General features: G+C 48.8%; 1 protein-coding gene across 15 annotated transcripts in view; it reads right to left on the bottom strand.

Annotated features, from left to right (window-relative positions):
• Nucleotides 1–26,849, bottom strand: part of eif4g3b (eukaryotic translation initiation factor 4 gamma, 3b) — a 43,873-nt gene that overhangs the window by 6,723 nt on the left and 10,301 nt on the right. For 2 of the 15 annotated variants that reach the window (XM_080854020.1, XM_080854031.1), the window contains exons 4-26: nucleotides 21,714–21,806; nucleotides 20,352–20,384; nucleotides 18,502–18,522; nucleotides 15,072–15,248; nucleotides 14,448–14,562; nucleotides 14,176–14,276; nucleotides 13,804–13,938; nucleotides 12,099–12,204; nucleotides 10,681–11,703; nucleotides 10,326–10,402; nucleotides 9,539–9,830; nucleotides 8,462–8,586; nucleotides 7,880–8,020; nucleotides 7,620–7,787; nucleotides 6,953–7,150; nucleotides 6,504–6,650; nucleotides 3,484–3,720; nucleotides 3,322–3,351; nucleotides 2,035–2,139; nucleotides 1,722–1,863; nucleotides 1,243–1,346; nucleotides 548–647; nucleotides 34–154 (exon numbers count right to left, since the gene is read on the bottom strand). In XM_080854020.1, coding sequence (XP_080710146.1) covers nucleotides 34–154; nucleotides 548–647; nucleotides 1,243–1,346; nucleotides 1,722–1,863; nucleotides 2,035–2,139; nucleotides 3,322–3,351; nucleotides 3,484–3,720; nucleotides 6,504–6,650; nucleotides 6,953–7,150; nucleotides 7,620–7,787; nucleotides 7,880–8,020; nucleotides 8,462–8,586; nucleotides 9,539–9,830; nucleotides 10,326–10,402; nucleotides 10,681–11,703; nucleotides 12,099–12,204; nucleotides 13,804–13,938; nucleotides 14,176–14,276; nucleotides 14,448–14,562; nucleotides 15,072–15,248; nucleotides 18,502–18,522; nucleotides 20,352–20,384; nucleotides 21,714–21,806 — 3,791 coding nt within the window. The remainder of the gene's footprint in view (nucleotides 1–33; nucleotides 155–547; nucleotides 648–1,242; nucleotides 1,347–1,721; nucleotides 1,864–2,034; nucleotides 2,140–3,321; nucleotides 3,352–3,483; nucleotides 3,721–6,503; nucleotides 6,651–6,952; nucleotides 7,151–7,619; nucleotides 7,788–7,879; nucleotides 8,021–8,461; nucleotides 8,587–9,538; nucleotides 9,831–10,325; nucleotides 10,403–10,680; nucleotides 11,704–12,098; nucleotides 12,205–13,803; nucleotides 13,939–14,175; nucleotides 14,277–14,447; nucleotides 14,563–15,071; nucleotides 15,249–18,501; nucleotides 18,523–20,351; nucleotides 20,385–21,713; nucleotides 21,807–26,849) is intronic. The other 13 variants (XM_080854028.1, XM_080854034.1, XM_080854024.1 and 10 more) reach the window with 9 other exon arrangements.

The raw sequence follows: 26,849 nt of genomic DNA, 5'->3' as shown, positions 1-26,849 counted from the left end.
GCTCCTGGATCATGTCTGAATAAGGTGCAGTACCTGCTGAGGCTCCTCCTGGAGTCCACCTCTGTGGGGGTGGAGGTGCTGCTGGGGGCCTGAGAGCTGGAGGACTGCAGGGCGGAGTAGCGGTTCAGACTACTGGCACTGGTCCTGGACATGTCTGAGGAGAGAACCACTCGTATCAATATGTGTACATGCATGTGAGAGAGAGAGAGACACTTTAAAATGTTCAGGACACCAACCTCTAAGAATATGTAACATAAGGCAAGAGAGAAACATCAACTACTTTACATAATGTTTTCCACACGCATTTTTGATAACTACCATCAGTGTTACACCCAGTCAGACATAGTACTCTGACTCCGTGGCGACAGCAAGCATGTGAGCACACACTTCATGAAATTGAGGGGGGTCCAAAGCCTCCCATCTTTAGTCACGCTCTTGTGTACAGCACACTTCCACTCGGTCCCTGCTCTAGCAGACGCAGGCCTGAGAGAGGCTGCTTAAGACCTCAGCCAGCCCCAGCCTGTGCAGGCGCTGGGCATCTCCTTACCCGACTCGCTGGCCTTGGCTCCAGCTCCCCCACTGCTGCCCTTCATCCAGTTCAGGGCCCCTGCCCGGGGACCCAGCTGGATCTTATCATCTAGGGTAGGCTGGAGATGTGCACACACACGCACCAAACACACACACACACACACACACACACACACACACACACACACACACACCAAAATATGCAGACGTAGGGAAAACACACGCACACACACACACACACACACACACACACAAACATCAATACGTGTACACACAGAAAAGAAACCAGACACAAAATATCTTGAATGAAAAAAACAGCAGGAGCAGATGTTACAATGCAACCACAAATAACACAGCTTTCAGCAGATGGCGCTGTTGTACAAACTATCTGTTCTTATGAGTTTCAGATGGGAGCACTTGGGAGTGAGAGCACCTGCTGCCACACACACACACACACCCCCACACACACCCCCACACACAGTGGTGCATCTGCATAGGGAGCGCCAATTTCATCAAAAGCTGCAGCCTGAGAGTTGAATGACTGGAGATTGTGGAGTACTTCTCTCACACTTTACATCAGGAGAAATGAACATATTGTGCTCCCCTGCAGCTCTCCTAGACCGCTCCCACTGAACATCCTGTGTGCTGTTCCTGAGGTTGAAGGACTGAGCACGTCCCGGGTGGTGAGCCAAATGACGGGCGCCTCTTATCTACCTTAGAGATTTTGGGGATCTTGCTGGGGTCTATTGTTCTGCTGTTCTTAGTCATGGGCACAGTGTTCCAGGTCTCTTCTCTTTGCACCACTTCTCTTTGCACCACTGGAGAGATGGAGAGATGGAGAGAGATGATAAGAGCGAGAGAACATAAAAAGACACATGCAAGAGGGAGGGAGGCTAACAGCTTGAAAGAGAAGAGGTACTGAAAGTGGAATACAGTGGAGGTCAAAATAAATAATCATGATCATTTCACAGTTTGCTCAATTATTGTTACACCTAAATAATCTCGACAAATGACTTTCAGTCGGTAAGGGATGAGAATGATAGCAGTGGTCCATTTCTGACCAAGTGCCCAGGCCCAGTGGGGGGTGAAACAGCAGTAGGTGCAGGTCCAGCTCTGGCTCTGTCTTTGGGGGGAAGGGGAAACAGAGGACTAGTCTAAGCCGTAAAGAGGATTAGGCCTGGGGCCCGCCTGACCTGGTCTTCTCTTATTGCTGTCCTTGGACAGTAGTTGCTGCTGGACTTTCCTCTGCTCCTCCTGCTCCTCGATCTTGGCATCCTTGTGGATCTGCTCGATGGTCTTGGGGCCCTGGTCAGCTCGGCGCGACACCCAGTTGTGCTGGGTAGCAGAAAGAGAGACAGCGAGGGGGTTCTTTTGAAATGGCCACGACTAACATGTTTGGAGCAGATGAGGAGAAATGCAGAATCATACTTTGCCTGCTTGTGACGTGCACACGGTTGAATAAGACGGGCCTCTCACACACACACACACACACACACACACACTCACCAGTCTCAGATCGATGATATCCTGCAGCATAAAGCGTATGCGGGAAGATGTCTTCCGCTCTTTGACAATCTTCTCCATCTGGTTAAAATACTGATCCATCCGGGGCTGCGAGGGAAGTCCAGATGCAGGGACATGATGGTCGATTGAGAAAGGGGGGAGGGAGGGGGAGAGAGAGAGAGAGAGAGAAAGAGGACAATGATTTAGCAAAACAACCTCATCTGTTGGACCTTTGCAAACTCTCCCAGCTGTCTAACAGTGAGACCAGAGCTCAATCGCTCCGTGAGACGTCTCCCTCAGTAGGTATGCAACATCAGCAGCCCCCTGCATTCTCTGTCCCCAAAAGCAGCCTGTGACTCAGCCACAGTCAGCGAGCAGCGCTGGCCCAAATGATCTGTGAAAAGAGTCCCATATGGCCAGCAGGGCAGAGAGGCACCACCCTCCCTTCCTCATGCAATCAGTGAAACTTGGCTCTGCTCTGCCCAATGGCAGCAGGAGCGACAGACAGCAGACAGGAGGCGTTAGAGCGAGAGAGACTGGTGCTCCGGCAGCCAGCCAGGGAGGGAGGGAGGCAGGCAGGCAGGGAGACTAGGGAATACAGGATAACAGCCATGCTGGCCTGTCAGGAGCGCTAGACTGCAGGGAAGCCCAAACAGGCTGCCGTTCTGGAGCAGTTGAACGGTATACAGGTAAGGCACCGTTGAATCTGTGGCTAAAGAGCTCAATTACTCAGCTCCTTGGCGGAACTTTCTACTGATCTTTTAATCAATCCACAACCCGACCCTGCCACCCCACTTGGAATTAATGAAGTACTTTCCTCATATCTCCAAATATGGATATCATTTCCCATCAGTACCCCAGAGGGCTGGGACTCCACCTGGACTACATTGCCCATCTCTTCTGAATCATACATCTACATCATCTTTATCTGCTGGAATTCACAGCCCAGCCCAATCCAGCGTCCCACCCCCTGTCCCCCCCCCCACTATCCAGGGAAGCCTTTTCACTCCAGCAGCCTCTCAAATACTGACAGATTAGAGGAGCTAAATCAACACCACAGCCCACCTCACACCAGAGGGACATAACTAAATAAAAAAAATGCACTTTTCTGGCTTACTGCCTCAGAGGTAATTTGGTTTGGGGGAAAAAGCACAACAACACAGCAAAGAGGTGCCAACGAGGGGTGAATATTTACACACCTATAGGACAACAACAGACTGATACAATAAGAAAATGAGGCAACTTCAAACCCTCAACGGAGAGACACAAGTTGCATAAACATACATATACCTCAACCTGTGCCCCTCTTGTTCTCTGACCCTAGCAAACAAAGACACACACAATGGACGTGATGGATGAAAAACAAGAACTTGTAAACCCACAGACTTGTGACTAAGGTACGCAACAAGGCAAAGTGGTTGGCCAACACAGGCCTGGGCAGTGCCCCCTCACCTTGGCCTTCTCAAAGTCCAGGTCCTTGCCGATGGTGGTGAGCAGGCGGCACAGGCACTCCAGGCTCTCCTCGTCGTGGTTCTTGAGCAGCTTGACCACGCAGTCGTGCATGATGGCTTCGGTCAGCATCTTCAGCTTGAAGAGCTCGCCGATGAACCTAATGTTGCCGATGGAGCGCCGCCTCGCTTTGTCCTTGGCCTCCTCCAGCTCCGCCTGCAGGTGATCCCTCTCAGTGGCCTACAGCAGGACAGACAGGACAAACAGGACACAGTTGGAGACGGCAGGACTGACACTCACAATACAGAGAGAGATGCTTCCTTCTCTGGCCTACAGCAGGACTGACACTCACAATACAGAGAGAGATGCTCCCTCTCACTGGCCTACAGCAGGACTGACACTCACAATACAGAGAGAGATGCTTCCTTCTCTGGCCTACAGCAGGACTGACACTCACAATACAGAGAGAGATGCTCCCTCTCACTGGCCTACAGCAGGACTGACACTCACAATACAGAGAGAGATGCTTCCTTCTCTGGCCTACAGCAGGACTGACACTCACAATACAGAGAGAGATGCTCCCTCTCACTGGCCTACAGCAGGACTGACACTCACAATACAGAGAGCGCTGATGCTTTACATCGTAGGGTTGGTACTTAACACAGAGAGATTGTGAACTTTCAGAATCAATAGATGATGTTCACCGATTTAACAACTATATTTAATCAAGTCAGTGTAACACAGAAAGAAAAAGTGACTGCTAAGACTACAGTCAAAGTTCAACAAAATTATTATTACATGATCCAGAAAAGAACTTGTGAATTGAGTATTTCCACCTTGGACCTGCAGTGTACCAATGACAGTTTCAACCACACAGAATCAGACAGCCTGAGTTTCATAGGTCACAAACCTAAGGGCACAAGTCTGGTGATTAGGACCAAAGTTTATAGCATTAGCGACGTATTATCAGCCGTTTGATAACACAGTCAAGCCGAAGGCAGATAGATAAAGGCGGGCTCATTTGCATATTTATAGATCCGTGAATGCTAAATGAGGATATGGTGTAGCGCTACAGCTAAGCCATGTTTAGGCCATGAGGAGATTTTTTGTCATAAAAAAAAGGGGGGGGGGGGGGAGAAGTTAAGAGGAGCCCATGTTGTCAGCTCTGTGTAGGGGGAGAGGAGTTAAGAGGAGCCCATGTGTGTCAGCTCTGTGTAGGGGGAGAGGAGTTAAGAGGAGCCCATGTGTGTCAGCTCTGTGTAGGGGGAGAGGAGTTAAGAGGAGCCCATGTGTGTCAGCTCTGTGTAGGGGGAGAGGAGTTAAGAGAAAGGGATGGTGGCAGAGAGGGCTATGAGAGCAACACCTGTGATGCTGGCCATCAGCTCACTACAATCAGACACCTGAGTCTCCCACAGCACTGTAGCCATAGCTGCCATAGCACAGACAGACAAAACACCAAACTCCATTTCACTGGGAGTGGCTTTGGATTAAAAGCGTTTGTGGAGGGACAGCCTGTGCAGGCAGATGGCACCTTTCATTTCAAAGTGCCCACCTGACCACCTATCCAATTCCAGACAGGTCATTAACATGATGAGTTAGTTTTGCATCTAGCTCTTCCAGACAAATACTCATCTCTGAGCAGTGGCGGTTCTACAGGGAGGCCTGGGGTTGCCCGTGCCCCCGTAGACATGTCCCTGGCCACCCCTGCGGCCACCCCGTGCTGACAATTTTTTTTGCTAAAAGCGGTACTAATGCGACGCAACGTTCTACACGGGTACATTAAAACGGCGCACTGTAGTTTGCCATGTCTGGTGCTTGTTGGAGAGAGGAGCTACGATTTAAATGTTTAGCTCGCTCCCTATCATTAATGGATCGCTGGGTCTTAAGAGGAGCTGGTAGTCTGCCTGTGCCTGTAGTGGTAACCATAGTGATGATATACAACTGTCTACCGGCTGAGCTGGTGATTTTTCTGCCACATGAAGGCAGAGAAGATTTTTTTCAAGAACCAAAAGATGGAAATATCCTATGCCTGTTTACTTTCACTGTTGTGTGTATATACACAGACATCCCAAGTCTCCCTGAAGTTCCGAGAGTCTCCCGCATATTGATAACGACTCCCTGATACCCGCAAATGACTCAAAATCTCCCTGAATCTAGAGCGAGCGAGCAAGACCGCGCACACGAGACAGACGTGATCCAAACCGCGTTAGCATCTGTGTAGTGCGCTCACGACAGAGAGGGAGAGGGACCTAGAGACTGTGCGTGTGTGAGGCAGTGTGCGTGTGTGCCTCAGGAGCATCCTGATTTACCTGTTTCAGTAAGTCAACCAATCAATTTTCAGTGTGGGAGGGCTTTTATCTCTTCTCCCGACCGAATTAATCAATAATAAAATGAATCAGTTCAGTGTATCTAGGAACAGGGGCACCATGGCACAGGGAGAGTGCCCCCAAAAAAGAAATTTTAAGAAATTTTACAACAGACTATACAAAGGTGTACGTACCCCTGTCTTATAAAAGTGAACCACAATTACAGTCTTGCACGCTCTACTATCTGTAACAGTGATTTCAGTATTGCCCATGGTGGGTTAAATTACTGTAAAAGACATGTTGAGGTGAGTTCAACAAGTTTAATTTCATGTGCATATTATTCATGCCGGCTAGTTGCCAGGGCTACATGAAAACAACAAGCTCCTTTGACTTGTTTAAAGTTGCAATGGAATACAAATAAAAGCAGTTAACATAAATAGGATAGTATTAGCAGAATATAATAAATAGTATTAATGTTTATATTTTTTATTATATTTATAATTTACATTTTTTTATGGTCCTACCTCTCTTGCACCTGCACTCATTCTTATAATGTTAAGTTATACATGTTTATATGTTTTTAAAGTAATATAAGTTTATATATTTTTTTTTATGTGCCCCCCTGGATAAACCCTGGCCCCTCCTTGGCCCCCCTAGTAAAAATGGTCTAGAACCGCCACTGTCTCTGAGTGAGGAGGAGGAGTGAAAGGTCGTTACCGAGTCAGCAGATTCCAGCTCTTTCTGCTTCTTCTCGAAGGCGTCGTCGTCCACTTTGCCCTGCTCAAACTCCTTCTGACAGCGGTTCAGCAGCAGCTTGCGGAAGTTAACTGTGCCGTTAGGCTTGTCTGCCATTGGCACTTTCAGCTGGGGAAGAAGAGGTGTTTTTTTAATACATCATCAACACCTGTTAAGGGATTTACAGGAAATAGAAAATTCAGGCATTCTTGTTCCTAATTCCATCCAACATACCCTTTCTGTTGGAATTCACTAAAAGTAAAGTTTCATTTAGATCAACCTGAACCTGCTTTAATGTGAAAGACATTTCCTGAAATAAGGTCATTTCTGTACGGGGTAACAAATAATGTAAGTGATTCCTATACAATACAATATAAATCACACAACACTACTGGAACGGACAAAAAAAAAAGGACTGGTATTTGGCTTACTGTGGCGAGGCAGCGGCACATGTTGCCGTAGGCAACGGAGAAGCTGGGCTCATCGATGGCCTTCTCGAAGACGAGGTCGATGACGCCCTTGAGGCGCTCCTCCGTGTCAATGGTGAGCTCCGTCACCTGCTTCATCAGCTGGTTGAACATCTGCGGCGTCAGCTTGTTGAGGATGCTGCGCACCTTACGGAAGAGCTCCTGGACAACACACAGATGGGAACGTCCATCAAGATGCTCTACTGATGACATACCAGGTGAAACCACGCCACCAAAATTCCTCATGCATACCATATAGAATGCCAGGGAAGAATACTTTCTGAACCACCAGAAGTTGGTCAATCTGATTGAAACACCACAAATGTGTAGGCCCTGGCCTTTGTGGTTGAGTACGGGCAGAGGCTGACTCAGGAAGTATAGATGTCAACAGGCTTTTGAACAGTTCCTGGGTTCAAGTCTTGTCCTTGATCCAGTAATCAAACCATAACTAGTGGGCACTTAATGATCCTGAAGTGCAGTACATTTCCCTGTTATCGTATGACTATCTCTCATCTGCCCATTTGAGATATCTAGCCTCCCTTGAGCTCAATCTCTCCCCCTCTCTCTGCAGGAGGGGTCACCCTAGTAGAGGTGGCCATCGGGCGTCTCCACTGAGTCACCTGACTCTCACCTGTGTTTTGGTCATGTCAGGGTCCTCCACAGCGCCTCCTCCAGTCACCTCCCTCTTCAGGCCGGGCTTCCAGGCGTTCTCGGCCTTCTTCAGCTGCACCTCGTCCACCGACACGTTCATGATGATCTTCCGTGGCGGGGGGCGCCGTTGGCCACCCACATTCAGCATCTGAGGGGGGAACACACGAGCACAGATATGCAGATGAGAGAAATAAACACACATTCACGTGTTTGTGTGTGTGTCTTGTGTGTGTAACCCACCGGTGCTCCTCTGCTTCCTGGTGTCTGCCTGCTGAAGTCAGCGAAGGCTGGGGTGAAATCTGGCCCTCGTGAGATGACCCGCTGATCCTGCCGCTGATCCTGCCGCTGTTCCTGTCGCTGTGGCAGCTTGTTCTGGTTAACCTGGGGGTTGGAACACGAGTCAGTGACTCATCAGTTAACAATGATTTTGGTCATAGCACCATCTGATGTTCCGTCACATTCAAAACCGGTGATGACGCCATCATCCTTTCATCAGTGCACATCATTATACAATACTGAGAAGATAGACTATTGGTTCGAACATTGGCTTGGTTCTGGTTGTTGCAATCCAGTATGCCTGACTCTAATGTATGCAAGCTCCTTCTGGTCTGAACATGATGGTCATGGTTAGCAGTTGCATTGGTGGCATAAGGCACCACGTTGTTAACAACCAGCATATCCGTGTGTATGTTTGTTTGTGTGAAAGAAAACACCTATGTGTGTGTAAACGAAAGGGTGAGAAAAAGTGAAAGTGACGGAGCTCTGAAGGATGCACTTATATAACAGTTTCTGTCATTCGAGTGAGTGGCATCTTCTTCAAACCTTGTCCAGAACCACGTCAGAGATGGGCGGCAGGCCTTCTGGTTTCTGCACGCAGGCTGGCATGAACTGGAAGCCCAGCAGGAAGTCCCGGTTATACTGCTTCTTCTTGTCCTCTTCAACTGGCTCTGCAATTCAGAATGAAAACTCCTGTCAGAATGGTAACCGATGAGGGGGGGGGGCAGCCGTGGCCAGGGGGGCAGCCGTGGCCTACTGGTTAGGGTGTTGGGCTGGAAACTGGAAGGCCAGTTCAATCCCCGACCAGTAGGAAAAATGTGGGCGGGGGAAGTGGTCGAGCACTGCAGTCCCATGCCCACATCCAGGGCTGATGTGCTCTTAAGCAAGGCACCTAACCCCGATCACTGCTCCCCGGGTGCTCAAAAGCAGCTCACTGCCCCGGGTTAGTGTGCTTCACTGTGTGCTTCACTGTGTGCTGTGTGTTTCCCTACCCTGGATGGGTAAAATGCAGAGATACAATTCAGAGTGTGTGTGTGTCACTATCTCTGCCATAAAATAGTCACTAGTCACTAGGGCTCATTTCCAGATGTACTCATGCTTTTGTGTGAACACTGGAGTTCACTCAAATTATTCATAGTTTTCATTGCATTAATAGGATGCTGTTTAAGCTGTGCAAGAACTATTAAGAACAGACACTGCTTTTGTCTGAGGCCCTGGTGAGAGATAAACAAGCACACACTTTGGTGCTGGGAATTTTCCATCTTGACACGGCAAAAAAAATACAGGTGTAATTGAGGTTTTATCCCAGCCTGGATCTATAATTGAGTTGGTGCCGTCCAGTGCCCAGTAGTGTGGTTTGTCAAAATTGAGTTGTAGTACCACAGCCTCTAATACTTGGTGGATCAAATCCATTCTGATTCCCCGGCCCATAAGACTACACATTCAAGGAGGAAATAATGAAAATAATGGAGAAACTACGGTGTGTGGTGTGAGCCAAGCTGATTCAAAAAGTAAACTTGACAGGAATCAACACCACAGTGAAACCCCATGAGCTCTTCAGAGAACGTTGGCGTAAGGAGAAACAGGAGTGTGGGCCGTCAGGCTGAGGAGGTGGCCACTCACGTGCTAGAGGGTCAGCAGAGTCGTCCTTGGGGCCTGGCGTGTGGCCGCTGTTGCTGCTGTCGGTCTCGGACGTGTGCTCGGCTCCGTTTCTCAGCGGCTCCGGCTCTTGCTCGCCGTTCTCCTCCACCACCACCACCGCTGCTGTTGGAGATGGAGACAGGGACGGAGACGGAGATGACGAGGCCACCGGCTGCTCCTTCTCCTCAGCCTCAGCATTTACCTCCACGGGAGGCGGGCTTGGGCTGGCCTTCTTCTCCATGGCCACAGCAGATGCACCCTCCTGTGCTTCCTCCTGCAGGAAACACACACACACACACACACACACACACACACACACGCACACGTTTGTTGCGTTCATTATGTTTAGAATTGTAAGGCACTAATCTTTTAGGAAAGGAGCAACCAAACAAAGACAGATTATTTTCTACAAAAACAGAAACTTCAGTCATTTTCTACAGTTTCTTTACAGTTATTGAGGTAAACAGACACACGTCTATCTCTGCAGGGATCTTTTCCATTTTGTCAGACACTTAAAATAACATTATGAGCTTGTCAGTGGCGAAAACAACGCAGATGCTGTTCCCATGGCAATACATTGTATAGCCATTTTGCGGTTGCCAGTTATAAAGTTCCAACTAAATACTGGATTTCAATTGTTACTTATAAAGTTTAGAGATTGAAAAAATAGAGCCCATCGAGAAGTTTCCCTTGAATAATGTGGAGTTATGAACTAATTGTAATTGAGAAAGCAGGCCTGTTTAAAGAAGTAAAGAGGCACTAATCTTACCTCTCTGTCCGCACAGACAGGTCCTGCAGAAGGCTCCTCTTTTGGCTTCGTCCAGGTCTTTGGCGCACTAGGTGTAGCTGTGGAGGCACATTAAACCAATGATGTTAACAAGAACACGTGTGATCTATGAAACTGATATGAATTAAGCTCTGCAATAAGACAGTCACTGGATATTGCTTCCTCTTTGAAGAAGTATCCAATTGGTAGTGAATAATGCTAGCCAATAATAACTGAACAGATTTAGTCCTAGTGTGCACATGAAGTACACATGAAGAGACTTTGGAGCTGAGGAAGTGCCATCTGCATGCAGTACACAAATACGGAAGGCAAAACAGAATCAGGATTGTCCCTTCACCTTGATTTGAGCTTTTTCTCGACATCTGTAGCTGAGCTTCGGCCTTGTCTTCCGGTGTGACCTCTGCATCTCTCCCAGCCTTGGGAGCCTCTGTGACCTCTGTGGGCCTCTGGGCCTGGGCCACTGCGTGTGGGATGGGCAGGCCCGGTGGGGGCTGCAGGCCAGGGGGAGCGGCAACAGGAGCAGCAACAGGAGCAGCAGCTACGACAGCAGCAGCAGCAGCAGCAGCAGCAGCAGCAATGGTGGAAGTGTTTGTGGAGGAGATGAGTGGAGTAGGAACCACAGGAGCAGCAGGCTCTGTAGCAGCCTCAGGGCTCTCCTTGGGCACCGGCGTGGTGTCGGGCTCCTTTGGGCCCTGGGTGCTGAGACTCGACTCGGGCTCCGGGGCCAGTTGAGCTGGGCTAGCCCGGCCAAGGGCAGGCAGCTGGGGAGCCTCTGAGGGCAGGGGGCTGGAGCTGTTGCACAGAGAGGGTGCAGAAGGAGCAGCAGCAGTGATGGTGATTGTGGTGGTGGTAGCAATGGGGGCAGCAGAAGTGTCTGCATCAGCAAGTCCATTTACAGCCTTGAGGACTGGGCAGGGAGAAGGGGACATCACGGGACTGATGGGGGCCAGGTCAGTGGGGCGGGAGCCACCCTCGGGCTGAGAGGTTCTCTGGAGGTTCGAGCTCAGGGCCAATGGGGCAGGTCTGGGCTCCTCAGAGCAGGAAGCAGGCTCAGGGGGGGTCTGAGCTGTGGGCTCTGGTTTAATGACAAGAATAGGACCCGGGCTTGAAGCTGGGGCTATGGAGGAGGAGGAGGAGGAAGGGGCCACCTCCAGGCTACTGGGGGGAAGCTCAGGTTTCCCAGATGAAGAGGGGGAGGAAGAGGAGGGGGCAGACACGGAAGTGGAGGGGGAGGAGGAAGAGGAGGGTTTGTGGGGGGGAAGAGGGCCGCTGGCGATCCTATGCTCTGATGGAGGGTCTGGTTGCCGCAGCCCTGGGGATGAAGACTTCAGCACTGCAGGCTCCAATTTTGGCTTGTCATCTGGAGATCACAGGACAATACCAGACATGCAGAGATGAAGATTTCAAGGAGTGAGTGTCAAACGAACAAACAAACAAACAAACAGGTAAACAGTAAAATACAACGAAAATTTGAATTATCTAGAATATCTCTTGTTTATCTGTTTGCATCAAGCCCTGGCTGCATTAAAGAACTTTATCACTTTAAAGGAAAAACTCCCTGTGAAGAGTGAATGCTGGAGGAGAAACAAAAAGATCGAAACAGACATCCAAATTCATACAACGCTCAAAACACCATGGTTGACTAGTAGCTGTGTGTGTGTGTGTGTGTGTGTGTGTGTGTGTGTGTGTGTGTGTGTGTGTGTGTGTGTGGAGGCGTGGGAGCTGACACCATGCCGGTGGTGGAAGAGGCCTGACCTGGTTTCAAGTCAACGGGGGGAGCGGGGCTGAGTGCGGCGGCGGGAGTGGGAGCGTCCACGTTATACATGACGGGTCCGTGATCCACAACCTGGCTGCCCAGCTGCTGGGATTTGAGGTAGAAAATGTGAGGATAATGAGGGTGTGGACATAAAAACTAGCAACACGGAGAGACAGAGAGCGCACAGACATGGACAGCGCACGCACACGGACACACACACACATATAGACAGACATATAGGCGCAGACAGACGGGGCAGAGCGGAGAGCAGCAGGGGTGGAGGTGAGGGTTGGGATTGTTTGGGTGGAGAGGAGTTGGACCAGAGGTTTTAACAGAGCATAATTACAGGAGGAGAGACAGAGAGCAGGAGAGAAAGAGAGGAAGAGACAGAAAGAGGGGTGGGGGGGGGGGGGGATAACAGAAATCATAGAGAAAGCAATGAGGAGGAAGAGTGAGTGACAGAAAGAGATAGAACAAAGACAGTGTGAAGGCAGATCAGAAGGAGGGAGATGACAGAGAGAGAGAGATCGAAAAAGGGAGAATAGAGATCAGGAGAGAGGGAGGGCGGAGGGAGGGAGGGAGGGAGGGAGGAAGAGAGGCAGACGGGCAGTGGTGGCGTACACACACAGAAGGTCAGAAGCAGCAGACAAAAGGAGGCAGGGGGATGTGTGGAGGGGGTGGGTGGGGTGGGGAGGTTAGGCAGAGTGGACAACAGAAATGGGGAAAGAGAGGAGAGACGAACACTGTTAACATCAAGGGAGAGAGAGAAGACAAGGAGCAAAGAGTCACAACACAGTAGTGGGTGTTCCCTTCACAGAGAACGCCCAGCGTGAGAACAGGGCCTGGCCCAGCCAGCTGGAACCGGCTCTTTTGTGGAGGGAACACGTGGGGGGGGGGGAGTAAGGATGACACGGAACATTAAAGATCTAGAACATCGGTGGACAATCGCATCTCATCTAGCCCTTTTCATTCGAGCCCAGAGACTGCCTTCACTCCTTCAACAGCACTGAACAGCAGAGAACATGAGCGTACAGACTCAGGAAAAGTTTTACCGTTTAAACCGCAATGAATGTCCTAATCAAATGTTGGTCAGAGTGAAGTGCAGCAGACTGGCCTAGTTCTTTGTAGCACCCTGTGTTGACAACCACAGCACCACTTAACTGGAGAGGGTCATCACACAACAAGCGAATAGGAACCACCAGGGCACAGAGGCCAGGCCATTGGTGGCGCTACGCTAGCCGTGGCACAGGAGATACGTCATGGGGCACGCATGGAGGAAGCAGAGGCTCACATGGAGACTACAGGCAGCCAATAGGAACATTGTGTTGAGCCAAAAAAGCTATTCAGCCCTGTCTGTTCTGTTACACAGTGGGATTCCTACATTGATATATGTGAAGGAAAGAGGTATGGTTGGAGAACGAGATTTATCACATTTTAAAGCTATATTTTCAGTCTGATTTACTTTTTAAAGATTTTGAACCTAGCCATTTGTACCCTGACAAACAGAGGCTTCATTAATCATTGCGGCTGATGGCCATCGAATGCCTGATCTTAGCAAAGTGCAGCTTTCAGAAGTGTGCACTACCAGCTTAAAGTAATGTAGTGGGAGATTTTCAGCTTCATAGGAGATGGACAAGGGAGGTTGTGATGGGTGAACAGAGATGGTGCCGAAGAGATGACTTGATTCTGCCACAGTACTCTTACCTGTGGAGGTGTGGGGGTGGAGGAGGGTCTTCCCACAGGTGGGGTCGGGTTACGGCTCCCACCGACCCCGGACATGATTTCCTCCGTGATGTCCTTGCCGCCCTGGTTGGGGTCTCGGATACGGATCTTGGAGGACAATGATGTCGAGAGAGACAGAGCCCATCACTAAAGCACCAGCAACTACAAGAGACCCTCCCACTGTATTCATTATGCAATCTGTATGACCCCTTACTTTGACATTCAAGAGCATTTCACTGAAGCTCATCATTCCGAGCGGCTCGTATCCAACACTAATATAAAGACCTCTTCCCCAACCAACCCCTAATGAGAGCGGTAACGAGCTCTTTCTGGTAGAGTGACTCAGATACTCACTGTTTTCTTCTCCCTCTTGGCAGGTGGAGGTTGCGGTGGTGTAGGCACTATTATGGGTTGTGAGGGGGTGTACACAGGCTGTCCTGGATAGTACGAGGGGGCTGGACACAGAGGAGACACAGAGTCATGTTTCCACACAGGGAACAAGCGTAAGCACACACTGAAGGGCAGGGTTTGAATAAGCTCTGGGCAATTAACCAACACTTACCAATGCAGTTATATTATAGCCTCTCTTACCTACCAAAGATTCAGAGGCAGAAACCCAAACTCACCATATGGCGTGGGGAACTCCCCTGGACTGGGCCCGGGGTAGAAGGTATTGGGACCCGTGGGCTGCACCGAGTACTGCTGCGGAGGGCCCACATACTGTGGGGTACTGTGGCGGTACTGTAGACACACACATACACACACACGTTGAATTTAGTTCGGGTTCCTGAGCGATCAGAAAATGATGTCTGTGAAAGGTAATGCAGTCTGCTACATCATCAAGAAAAGTAACATACTACCACAAATTTACCTGAAGACTTAAAGACAAGTCAACAGCTTTATGCTTCAGTGAATTACAGAAGATTACCTAGATACTATTGGGTGACACACTTTTAAACGTTTTTGAACCAAAAAAAAGAAATGCTATTTATAGCTCTGCATGTCACTAAACCGCTTCCTTCCAAGCTAAAGTAGTTACCAGACTGCACTGTGCTTTGGACCAAGAGCATGCTGTAGACCAAACAGTGCAGGACAACTCTCCATTCCATATGTATATGGACACATGAGGATATGAATTATAAACACACAAACAGACACACAAGCACTTTTGCAGTGACAGAGGACACACACACACACACATACACACACACACACCCCCCTCCAGAGGAAGAGACCTTGGGTGCACTGACCTGTGGGATGTAGTACTGTGGGGCCTGCGGCGAGGGGAAGGGCATGGCGGTCATGGTCATCATGATGGGCTGGTTATGGTTGTAGACGGCCGTGGGGTTCTGGGAGGCCGGCCTGATGGAAGGGTTGTTGTTTGGAATGGTGGGCCGCGCCGTTTGCATTTGGGTCCTCTGAAAAAACTGGGGTGGGACATGGAAAGAGTGACATAGAAAGATAGATAGACATAGAGATAGAGAGAGTGAGAGAAAGAGAGAGAGAGGGATAGAGAGGGATAGCGAGAGAGAGAGAGGAAGAGAGAGAGGGAGAGAGAGGGATAGAGAGTGATAGAGAGGGATAGCGAGAGAGAGAGAGAGAGAGAGAGAGAGAGAGAGAGAGGCAAGGACAGGTAAGTTTCTAAAGCTCAGCACAACACAGCTGATCCCCAAGCTCTAATATGCCCATACAGAACAGGGTGCCCCCACACCTGCTGGTGTCCACCCACAATGGCGTGTGCTTTAGGTCTCTGCCTGTTCACACCTCATCAACACTTTGATGAGCTGGACTAGCTCAGTGTGTACAGGCCATTTACTGCAGGGGAAGCAGAACACTTGTCCATGGCCTTGAGCATTGATCCAGATCAGCCTGACTCAATTCTTGTTTGAGGGAAACTTCACGTTTCATACCATTGGGGTGCAGTTGGGTAGAACATCACACCTGCAAGGGCAGTAAAAGCTCTTCTAACTTCTTTAAACAGGGTTCTGACTAATACTGACTAAAACTAAAAATCCCTTACAAAATCCTGTGACTGGTTGTAAAATACAATGATTTGATGTGCATGTATGACAACACCAAACTTCAGTCATAAGAACATTATGCCAATACCCCTACAGGGAGGCTGAAAAGCAAAGGTTGGGTTATGTGTCTGAAACAGAAACTGAACTCTGACCACTCTTGTTCATCAAGCAGGTCAGATGTTGTTGTAATAATCTGTTGCTGATAAAAGCCACAGCGGGGGAAGCCCTGTGAAGGGGTCATTTGGGGAAACTGGGTTGCCACTGTGCATCTTGTGATTTACAGGAAGCGTCCCGGATATCATTCACGACAGGAGCGGGACAGTAGCAGAATGCTGAGGTCACTGATGACATGCAGAGGGGAGGGGTGTCGTGTGCACACACATCCACCTACACACACGCACACACACACACACTAGAGGATAGCAACCCGACCCGAGCCCGTCGGAACCCGTCGGGTTGGGCCGGGTTCGGATAAATATTAGAAATGTATGAGCGGGCTCGGGTCGGGCTCAACACATCAGCGCGATAATGCATTGAACATTCCAAATTTAAAATATCTTAATAAATAGTCAAGCCAACTGTCTGCTTCACATGATGCAAAAGTTCGTTTTTGACAAATAAAATAAATTACATTTAGGTCCTACATTTTAGGATAACAGCCTTCTTCCCGTGGCGGGAATTTGTGTCCGTGACAACACGATTACAGGTGGCAAAATGGCATCACGGAGAAAGTTCATCTGGAGACTTTAACATGATACTAAACGAAGGGAAATCTACTGTATGGAGATATTTCTGCTTAGTAGACGATGCAAATTCTAATTTGGTTGTTGGATATGTCCAATGTAAGAAGTGTGAAGTTTTAATGAAATATGATTGATGCAACTATCGTTCTCCACAACAACATGGATTAAACCTCGGATAGTTTCACAACAAAACGACGGCGTGCTAAAAGATCTTCAATGGTAAGACTTGTCTGTTGTGCCTCCGTTGGTGTAGCATGAAACGTGAGTTTTATTAAAGCATAGTGTTTGTAATGTGTAGCTATTTCATTCCGTTTGTTAACCTTTCCTGCTGTCTGTCTCTGAAAGTTGTAGATTGCAGGGGAGTAAAATGCTCCACGGCCGAAGCAGATTACATGTTTTTAACTTCGGGGTTAATTCCCTTTCCTTTACGTCTGTTGCTGGTTAGTAAATACAGAGAGCAGGAAAGGTTAACAAACGGGATGAAATAGCTACACATTACACACGCTATGCTTTAATAAAACTCACGCTACTCACATACTGGTTAACACTGTTACAGCACATAAATATTTGTCGCTACATACAAACTATGCGTCACCGTTGTTCCTCCTTGTACATGCTCCTGTTTAAGGGAGACGCACCATTTTACTAAACGTTCTTGCAATGTGAATCATTTAATTTAAATATATGCTTATTGGCCTTATTGTGTACGCTTGTGCGTTTAACAGCGCTTGTCTGTGAGAGAGAGCATTTAACTGTTGATGCCCCAGTTTAATAACGCCAGGATATTCTTAAAAAAACGTACGTCAATGTGGCATTAGTAAGCTACTATGAACAGTTGAGAAATTGATTCCGTCGGGCTCGGATTCGAAAAAATAAATGTAATGGCTGTCGGACTCGGTCCGGGCTCGGTTGCTATTCTGTCGGACCGGGCCGGGCTCGGACAGAAAAAAACGGCCCGAGCCACGCTCTAACACACTCACACACACACACCTCTCCCTCCTCCATCACACACAGTTAATGGCTCTTCTGCTTATTACTTGTCTGTGCTGACAGGGTGATGCTGAGGGGCCCATCTATTAACTCGCCTTTCCTTTGCTTGAGGTACAGGACTCTCACTGGGTGAGGGGGGCCCAGGGTGGTGTCTGAGGTACACGACTCTCACTGGGTGAGGGGGGCCCAGGGTGGTGTCTGAGGTACACGACTCTCACTGGGTGAGGGGGGCCCAGGGTGGTGTCTGAGGTACACGACTCTCACTGGGTGAGGGGGGCCCAGGGTGGTGTCTGAGGTACACGACTCTCACTGGGTGAGGGGGGCCCAGGGTGGTGTCTGAGGTACACGACTCACTGGGTGAGGGGAGCCCAGGGTGGTGTCTGCTCAGTGGGCATCAAACAGGTAGGGCCAGGTAAACTTAAGCCCGGTCAGGGATGGACTGTTATAGGCTACAGGCTAAGTGGACTGAGCTTCCAGAAAAGGAAAATTTGAAGAGGATTATTTTATTTGGATAATTACATCAGCTATTTAATATTCTCGTTGTGAGCTGGATGTGTGAGGGCATGACAAAATGTTCTATATTAGACATCATACATTCATTTATATTAATGAAAAAAGATGGAGGAACAATAGATGAGTGATTGAAATACTATCAAAACCACAGAGGCGTTGAGGAAATGCTGAAGAAGGGGATTAAAAAAAAGAAAGAGATAAAAGAAAGGAGTTGGTTTCCTCTTGGGTGGGAACAGGATGGCATTCTGGGACAGCATTCTGGAGTGTGTGCGTGTGTGTGTGTGTGTGTGTGTGTGTGTGTGTGTGTGTGTGTGTGTGTGTGTGTATGTGTGTTTGGGGTGGCGGATGGGGTAAAGGAGATAAAAGAAACGGGAGCGTCATGCCATGCACTTCTGGAGACTTTTCTACATTACCTGAATGGGTCTGAATCCTCCCTTGAATATTGAAGCAGGGAAAAAGAGAAGAACTAGTGGGACACTGTGCTAATTGGGTTGGTGGGACAAAGAAGACTAATACACAGACCTCACACACACACACACGCACGCACACACTTGTGTGAGACCCTATTCATCACAGCCATGCTTTCTGGGAGCAAGTGAAAGTCTGTGCTCTGAATAGGGCCTGCTCTCCCTGTGCATCGCCACACTGGGACCAGGGACTATGGCCGAGGGCAACGCGGTGATATCATCCATGTGTGAACACACACACACACACACACACACACACACACACACACACACACACACACACACACACACACACACACACACACACACACACACACACACACACACACACACACACACACACACACACACACACACACACACACACACACAGAGACTCTCACACTCACACACTCACACACACAGGAAGCTTTGAACTGAACTTGGCTCACCCCCTCTCCTGCACACAACCTCCCCACCCCCCTTCCATAGCCCTTCCAGCGACAATGAGCCTGCATTCCTCCAGGCTAGCCTTTCTAGAATACAACACCAGCAGCTTTTCAGAGACCTTGCTAGCAAACAGGGGCAAAATAGACCAGCAACTCCTGGAAATGGGCCATGTTGGTGAAAGGGGATCAGACAAGTCACGGCAAGTGTGTAAAACACATACAGACACACACACCTTAAAACCACAGTCACTTAAAAAAAAAATATATATCCACACAGGTTAATGGTGGTTGCCAGTTACAAGAACGCTTTCATGCTTGATGGATGCAGGAGGGGTAAAGATTGTATCATTTGAAGAGGTGTGAATTAGTCCACTAAGTCCTGGATGTATTTAAATGGAGCTTATTTAAACATCTGACTCAAGTGAATGAGAGAAGTTGGCAATGGAAACTGCTGATGGCTCCCTGTATAAACAGACTGCTGGGTAATCTAGGCAAACTGGATACAGGTTATTTCCATAAAACAGTGCCCTCCCTTGAGAAGCTATGCTCCCCACCCCACACCTGACATGGACACAAGGCCAAAGGTGTGGTGGCCTATCAGTGGAGTAAAGCACTGTGTGGCCACAGTTATGATGGGATGAGCTCTCAGTCTCTCAAACAGCAGTTGTTTTGGATAGTACTGACTCCTTGGAAATTATGCCTTTTCTAGGCTATAACATCAACTCTTCATAGTGAAATTCTCAGATGTAAACAGCTCTAGATTGAAAACCAAGTAGACGTCACATAGGTCTGTCAGATGAAGTGAATAAACATGTGTATACTGTATGTGTCTATATACAGCCATGCATTTCCATTTGTGTGATGTGTGAAAGTGTGTATGTGCCTGTGAACACTGATCTTTGGATAGACGCCACCAACTTCCAAACCATCTCCTGCCAGGCTTCATTTAAGAGGACACATAAAAGACTGTGTACACACTCCCCTGCTGTCTCTCTCTCTCCCTCACACACACCATTTATCTTCTCCAGGATGGCATTGAGTCAACACCGCCATGGATGTGGCTCTTTAAAAGCACTTATGTCAAATCGATCCCTCTAGGGTGATCAATACTGACGGCACACCACGACTTCAGGACAGCAAATCAACACTTTACCAGCACCCCAACGCACCACCCCCCACCAGTTCAGTTTCAGACTGGGAAAAGTCACTCTCTCACACACACACACACACACACACACACACACACAAACACACACACACACACAGACACACAGACACACAGACACCGGACGCACGCACGCACACACACACACACACACACACACACACACACACACACACAAGCTGAGAGAGAGGGGTGTATGTTACCTGGTGGTGGGTTGGACGAGGCCCGGGCGCATACTGTGAGGAGGGGTGGGGGTTGAGGAGGGAGGCAGGGAGCAGTGCAAAGAAGAGACGAGGAAGGAGAGGAAGAGATAGAGGGGGTGAGAGAGGGAAGAGACATGAGAATAATCAGTGCAGTACATAAAGAGCAAGATAGAACCACAAGCTCTGCAAGCCACCACACACACACACGCACACACACACAATCTGCAGAGACATTGTATTAACTGAATCATACCTTGGGACAATACCAATCAAACTCCATGGTGGGACACAAATACACAGACACACATACACACACGGATTTCTCCTGTTTTGCACTAGGATGTGGGAAGCGGAACTCCACGCTTACGTCTGATTTGTAGTTACACGCGGAGCCTACACCATAGCCTATGCAAGTGGCCTACGTCATTGTTTGCATTTATACTTGTGAACTTGTGTCTGCCTACAAAATTAAACAAAGTTGGCAGACCTCACTCCATGTAAATTAAACAAGTTGGTCTTTTTCTTTCCCAGTACGTTTTATTTTTAAAGTTACCAGAAAACAGACACTGTACAATATCATTCCCCCCGGTATTGTAACCAAAATGTGAGGTGATCACGCAAGGTATCACAACATTAGCATGTTAGCCTACGTTAGCCACAAAGTAGACAGCTTACTAACAAAGTCAGGTCAGTAATTCACAGCAGAGTGACTAGTCCGTTTGTCTGATGTCTGGGGGTGTGTTGATAATCACATTTGCAGTGGTCTGCGTTGCTGCAACATATAGATCCATTTATGGGCAGGTGCACATCAGGCTACGACGTAGGCTACAGGGCTATGCTGTACCAAGGTGTACCCACAGCGTGGACTCCGCACAGAAGCATAAATCAGCCTTTAAGCTGTTTGTCTGCTGGACACACCACTTGGGTTGGCCCGGGGCCCTGGAGGTAAGCTGGTGTCCCCTTGCATACATCCACTTAGCCTCTTACATACAGACTAACATGTCTAACACACATTTAGGTCAGGGACTTCAGTTTGGGCAATAAGTTTAAACACCAGACTTTTGTTGTGAGCTTCGTTGCCAGACTGGAGTTTGGAACAATCCCTAGAAGCAGTGCGTCTCATCAGCTGTGATGATCTTTCTGACGCCATGCAGCAGGGTGGAGACGAACACTGGACACACTCGAACACACTCATCATACTACACCTCATTTAACTGGGGACTTCCGTGCACAAGCCTTCCTAAAACAGGCACTAACAATCTGAATGAACGGCGGCTGCCATTCAGTACCAGTGCTGGGGTCTCAAACCCAAACGTCTTCTCTGCACCCCTCCCCTAGTAGAAGGAAGAATGAGGCACTTACCGGGCGGCTCTGAGGCTGTGCGTTCATTGGCTGCGTCGGTGGGGAGTACACCAGCTGGGTGGTGCCTGCATTCTGCCCAGAGCTGTACGGAGACTGCAGCAGCACGAGGAGGAAGAGGAGGCGGAGGAGGAGGAGAGGGAGATGTCCAGAAGAAGGGCAGGGGGAGAAAGTGAGAGAGAGAGAGAGAGAGAGAGAGAGACAAGAGGATTAAAAAAAAAATCAGTGGTTAGGGATCAGCTTTGAGATACCAGAAAAGATACCACAAGATCACTCCAGGGAGAATGAGAAGCCCCAGTAACCTGCTGGGTTTCTGTGTGAGTGTGTGAGTGTGCATGTGCGTGTGTGAGAGAGAGGCTGAGTGTGTGAGTCGTGTGTGTGGGGTGACGAGGCACAACGAGCGTCCACTCCCTGCCGGCTCAAACACTGCGGTCTGCTGACACTGACAAATCTGCCATACACCCTCACTCACACTGCCGTCCAGAGAGAGAGAGAGAGAGAGAGAGATAGAAAGAGGGATATAGAGACACATAAAGAGATAGATATGGATTGAGGAAGTGATAAAGAGCAGATAGAGAAAGAAGAGAAAGGGTGAGTGTGAAACCAAAAGAGGCACAAGACTGAGGGTACAAAGAGAGAGATGAGGAGAAACAAGCTCTAGACAGAGAGAGAGACGGAGAGAGAGAGAGTGGTATGAGGAGAGGCATAGCCTGGACGCGTGGGTGCAGTGTGAGCTGATGCGACAGGACATGGCCCAGCCTTCAACACTGTACGGCACAGCACATCACCTCTCCTATCTACTCGTTTAACCATCTCTCCGCTCCTCTAACCATCACTCCACTCTCCCTTCCTCCTTTCCCTTCCTCCTCTCTCCCTTCCTCCTCTCTCCCTTCCTCCTCTTTCCCTTCCTCCTCTCTCCCTTCCTCCTCTCTCCCTTCCTCCTCTTTCCCTTCCTCCTCTCTCCCTTCCTCCTCTCTCCCTTCCTCCTCTTTCCCTTCCTCCTCTCTCCCTTCCTCCTCTTTCCCTTCCTCCTCTCTCCCTTCCTCCACTCTCCCTTCCTCCTCTTTCCCTTCCTCCTCTCTCCCTTCCTCCACTCTCCCTTCCTCCTCTCTCCCTTCCTCCTCTCTCCCTTCCTCCTCTGCTTTCTCCATCGCTACTATCCTGCACTTGTACATCTTCTCTCCTTTCCCACACTATTCCCTCCCTTCCTTACCCATCTCTCCGGTCTTCACCTCCTTTCAATCCCTCTTTGCATAGCCTCCACTCCTCTCCAAACATCCCCCTCTCCTCTACTCCTCTCCACACATCCCTCTCCTCCACTCCCCTCCCCTCCACACATCCCCTCTCCTCCACTCCTCTCCACACATCCCCTCTCTTCTCCTTCACATCTTCACATCTCCTCTCCTCCTCTACTCCCCTCTCCTCACCTCCACATCCCCCTCTCCTCTACAAACATCCCCTCTCCTCCACTCCACTCCCCTCCACACATCCCCTCTCCTCAACATCCCCTCTCTTCCTCTCCACACATCCCCCTATCCTCTACTCCTCTCCACACATCCCCTCTCCACATATCCCCTCTCCTCCACATCCCCCTCTCCTCTCCCCCTCTCCACACATCCCCTCTCCTCCACATCCCCTCCTCCACATCCCCCTCTCCTCCACATCCCCCTCTCCTCTCCTCCTCTCCACACATCCCCCTATCCTCTACTCCTCTCCTCCACATCCCCTCTCCTCCACTCCTCTCCCATGTCTCTGCTCTCATTTCCTCTCTGACAGGCTCATGCTGTGGCCCTCTCTCTGCTCTGCAACCCTGATTCTGACTAGCCTGTGTTTTGGTGTGGTTTGTTGGTCAATGCTTGTACTTTGAGCTAGCTTCTGTGTCTGCATGGACTTGCGGTTGTGTTTGTGGCCATTTTGTATTAACATATGTATGGCTCTGCATGTGCTTGGGGTAGCATTCCCAAAAGTTCCAATGAGTTGAAGAGTGGGCACTGACAGTACGAGCAGTGTTGGCCAGTTTCCAGTGTTAATTTCAGGCTACATAAGAATGTGTGTGTGTGTGTGTGTGTGTGTGTGTGTGTGTGTGTGTGTGTGTGTGTGTGTGTGTGTGCTAGCGAGTGAGTTGCTACTCCTGTCTGCCTCTGTGTTTGTTAATACTCAGGGTTATGTTTGTGCATGTTTGGGCACAAGTGTTTGTGTCGGATGGATGTTGCATGGTGATTCAGGTTGTGCCTCCTGGGCACGCTCACTCATGGGACTATTAATAGTGCGGTCTAAAATCCCCTCCGGAGGCAGGAGCAGAGGCGGCTGAGGGTGCAGTTCCCTACCCAGCCGTGGTGCGGAAATGTGAGCACTCTGGTTTGACCAGGGAGGGGGGTGGAGGGGAGGGGAGGTTGGGTGCAGCCCTAGAACAGCTGAGTCACTGTGACATCTTTTCTATTCCTGGTACAGAACGGAGCCACGCACTGTATGGGCTCTCAGGGAGTGGGAGTGTGATTCAAAGTGAGACCGTGTGTGTGTGTGTGTGTGTGTGTGTGTGTATGAGAGAGAAAGAGAGAGAGAGAGAGTGAGCAGGTGGGTGGGCGTATGTATGAGTGTGAGTGAGTGAGTGAGTGTGAGAATCTGAACACAAGATACAGACGTTAAGGCCTGATAATCAATGGACTGGACAGACTGTGTTAACAACACTGTGACAGCTCTGTGAACAGACACATGGCATGCATGCTGTTGGTGGTGCTTTTCAGCTATTTATGAACTTGGATCAAAGCTTCTCGCTCAGGTTGCAAAAGAGAGACCCCACATATTAGACTAGGAGCTAGTAATCACTATAGTAACACTACAAAATAATATTTATATGATAGCAGTAACCTGTTTTACTGGATACTATTTCTGATTATACTAAAAATGAAACTGAAACGGTTCAGATGAATCACTGTTAACTCCATTTCACGTAAAGAGCAGGTTTTCAGTAAAAGAAAAACTAAAAGTAATTTTCCTCATATTACACAAGCCAGCAGCAACAAGTGTCAGCATGTTGATCTGGTCACAGGTTAGATGAACAGGCCATATGGAGGTGGCCAGACAGTCACAGTCCAACAATTTGATCAATACCAACAAGAAACCATAGGAATAAAAACAACAACAAACGGCCAAATGGCAGCGAGAGGGACTGCGCCACCAGACGACAGCAGTGTTTTAGCAAGACAGACACACAGAAACTCTGTTAGGATCTCCAGTTGGCAACTATGCTCGCAACCAAAGTCTAGGGCGTTCTAAGTTGCCCAATCTAACCTAAATGTGTGCAATAGACGTGTTGGTCAGTATGTAAGATGCTACATGGATGAATGTGCAAGGAGACACCAGGTTACCTCCAAGGACCTAGGCCAGCCTAGGCTGAGTCTCGGGTGGCGAATAGCCCAAGTGTGGGCTCATCTCGCCTCCTAACTCCGGAACCATTTAAAAAAAAATGGAAAAATTTGAAACTTCAAGTAACAAACGAAATAAACCAAAGTAAATCCTAAACCAGGGAAGGGAATCCTCTCAGATGACCCAAACTGGATGGGGTAATCAACACTGAAAGTATGGTGAGCCAACCGTAAGATTCCACCACACTGAATCGTTCCCCATCCACCTTGCTTCAGGGCCTTTTATAGCTAGCCCAACAGGTAAACAATAAGCAAGCTAGTGTCCCCTTGTGGATGAGGTGTTGCCCAGAAGCGCTCTAAAATTATCATGCTCAGGTTCTCCCTCATATTACCACTTTGTACCTCAAGAGGCACTAGTCAATCAGTGTAGCAAAAACAGCAAAGCAATAGATACTGTCACAGCCTCAAACCCACACTGTCAGGAATGGCGTTTTTAAATCGCTAACATCCCATTTCAGAGGCTCAAATAATGACAGTTAAAATGTCATCCGTCCTACCAGATTGCCCAACCTTAACCTGAACCTCATTACAAGGATGCACTTGGTAGTAATGCTGCTGGCGTGTACCTACATCACAGGTTATCAGGTGAGTGTGGCTTTGGGTGTCCCTAAACAAGCCTTTGTAATTGGTGGACAACCCAACCACATCCTCTCGCTTATGTCATATTTGCCAGCTGCTCAGGTAACCACTCTAGAGTCTGGAAATTCCTTCCTGGCTAACACGGACTCAGCAGAACAAACAGCCATCATCACCCCCTTGACTCTCTGGGCCACCGGCCTAAATAAACAGTAGCACAGTACCAAACACTTCTCACAAACTCTGCCTCCACCGTGTTGACATTATGCCTCAAGGCTAATAGCATTGCCGATTTAAGGGACCAGTGTGAACTCACCCTATGTTACCCAATGCAATGTCAGCACCACGATAGGACAGCAGCTCACAAGTCACTTCAAAACTAGAGGCAACTGCCCTTAACAGTACGACCAAAGATCCCTTTACCTGCTCTGCAAGGAGAGCCTACAACTGCAGCCAACTCAGTCACAATGGCGTCCATACATTCAGCAGAAAGGTCCTGCGGAAGACATCAAACAGGTAACCGTGTCCAGATGCTCTACTGAAGAGCCTTGTGCCATTGAGGGCCCCACTCAGCAGCACACAACTCTGCACAGGTCTCCTCACATACAGAAAAGAATCCAGGTCAAGCTGCAGTCTCTAGCCCCTCAGTCAAGATGTCGGACACACTTGGGACCCAGCCGCTTCCTTCACCACAGCCACAGTTTGCAGCAGCTAGCGCTGTTTCTCCTGTGGCCAATCTAGTTCACCAGCTAGCTTCTCTGAGTAATCAAAGAACAAGCTGACATCATCCTCACATAACTTTGGCACCAACATCAAACAGCTATTCAAATCAGAGCGAATATCATGCTCACCCTCTTGTTGATTATTTTTCACTCTCCGCTAGGTTGGACAATCCAACTTGCCAATTTTACCTTCTTCTCTTGTCCCCGATAGTCTTATGTAACTCTTTCTTTTTCGTTTTGCTCTCTGATAATCTCTGGAATCCCCAAGAACCCAGTGATTGCATCTGCCAAGACCTCTAGTGTTCAAATTTCAATTTCAGTAATTGTCCTTAGTAAAAGTTTGGACCCAAAAAGACTTAAAAATAGGTCCCAGGGTTAGGGTTGAAGTTTCCCTTTACGTTAATGTGATTAAAAAA

Source organism: Sprattus sprattus (genome assembly GCF_963457725.1).
Source record: "Sprattus sprattus genome assembly, chromosome: 16".
NCBI classification, from domain to species: Eukaryota; Metazoa; Chordata; class Actinopteri; order Clupeiformes; family Clupeidae; genus Sprattus; species Sprattus sprattus.
This window is presented reverse-complemented; position numbering and strand designations above follow the sequence as displayed.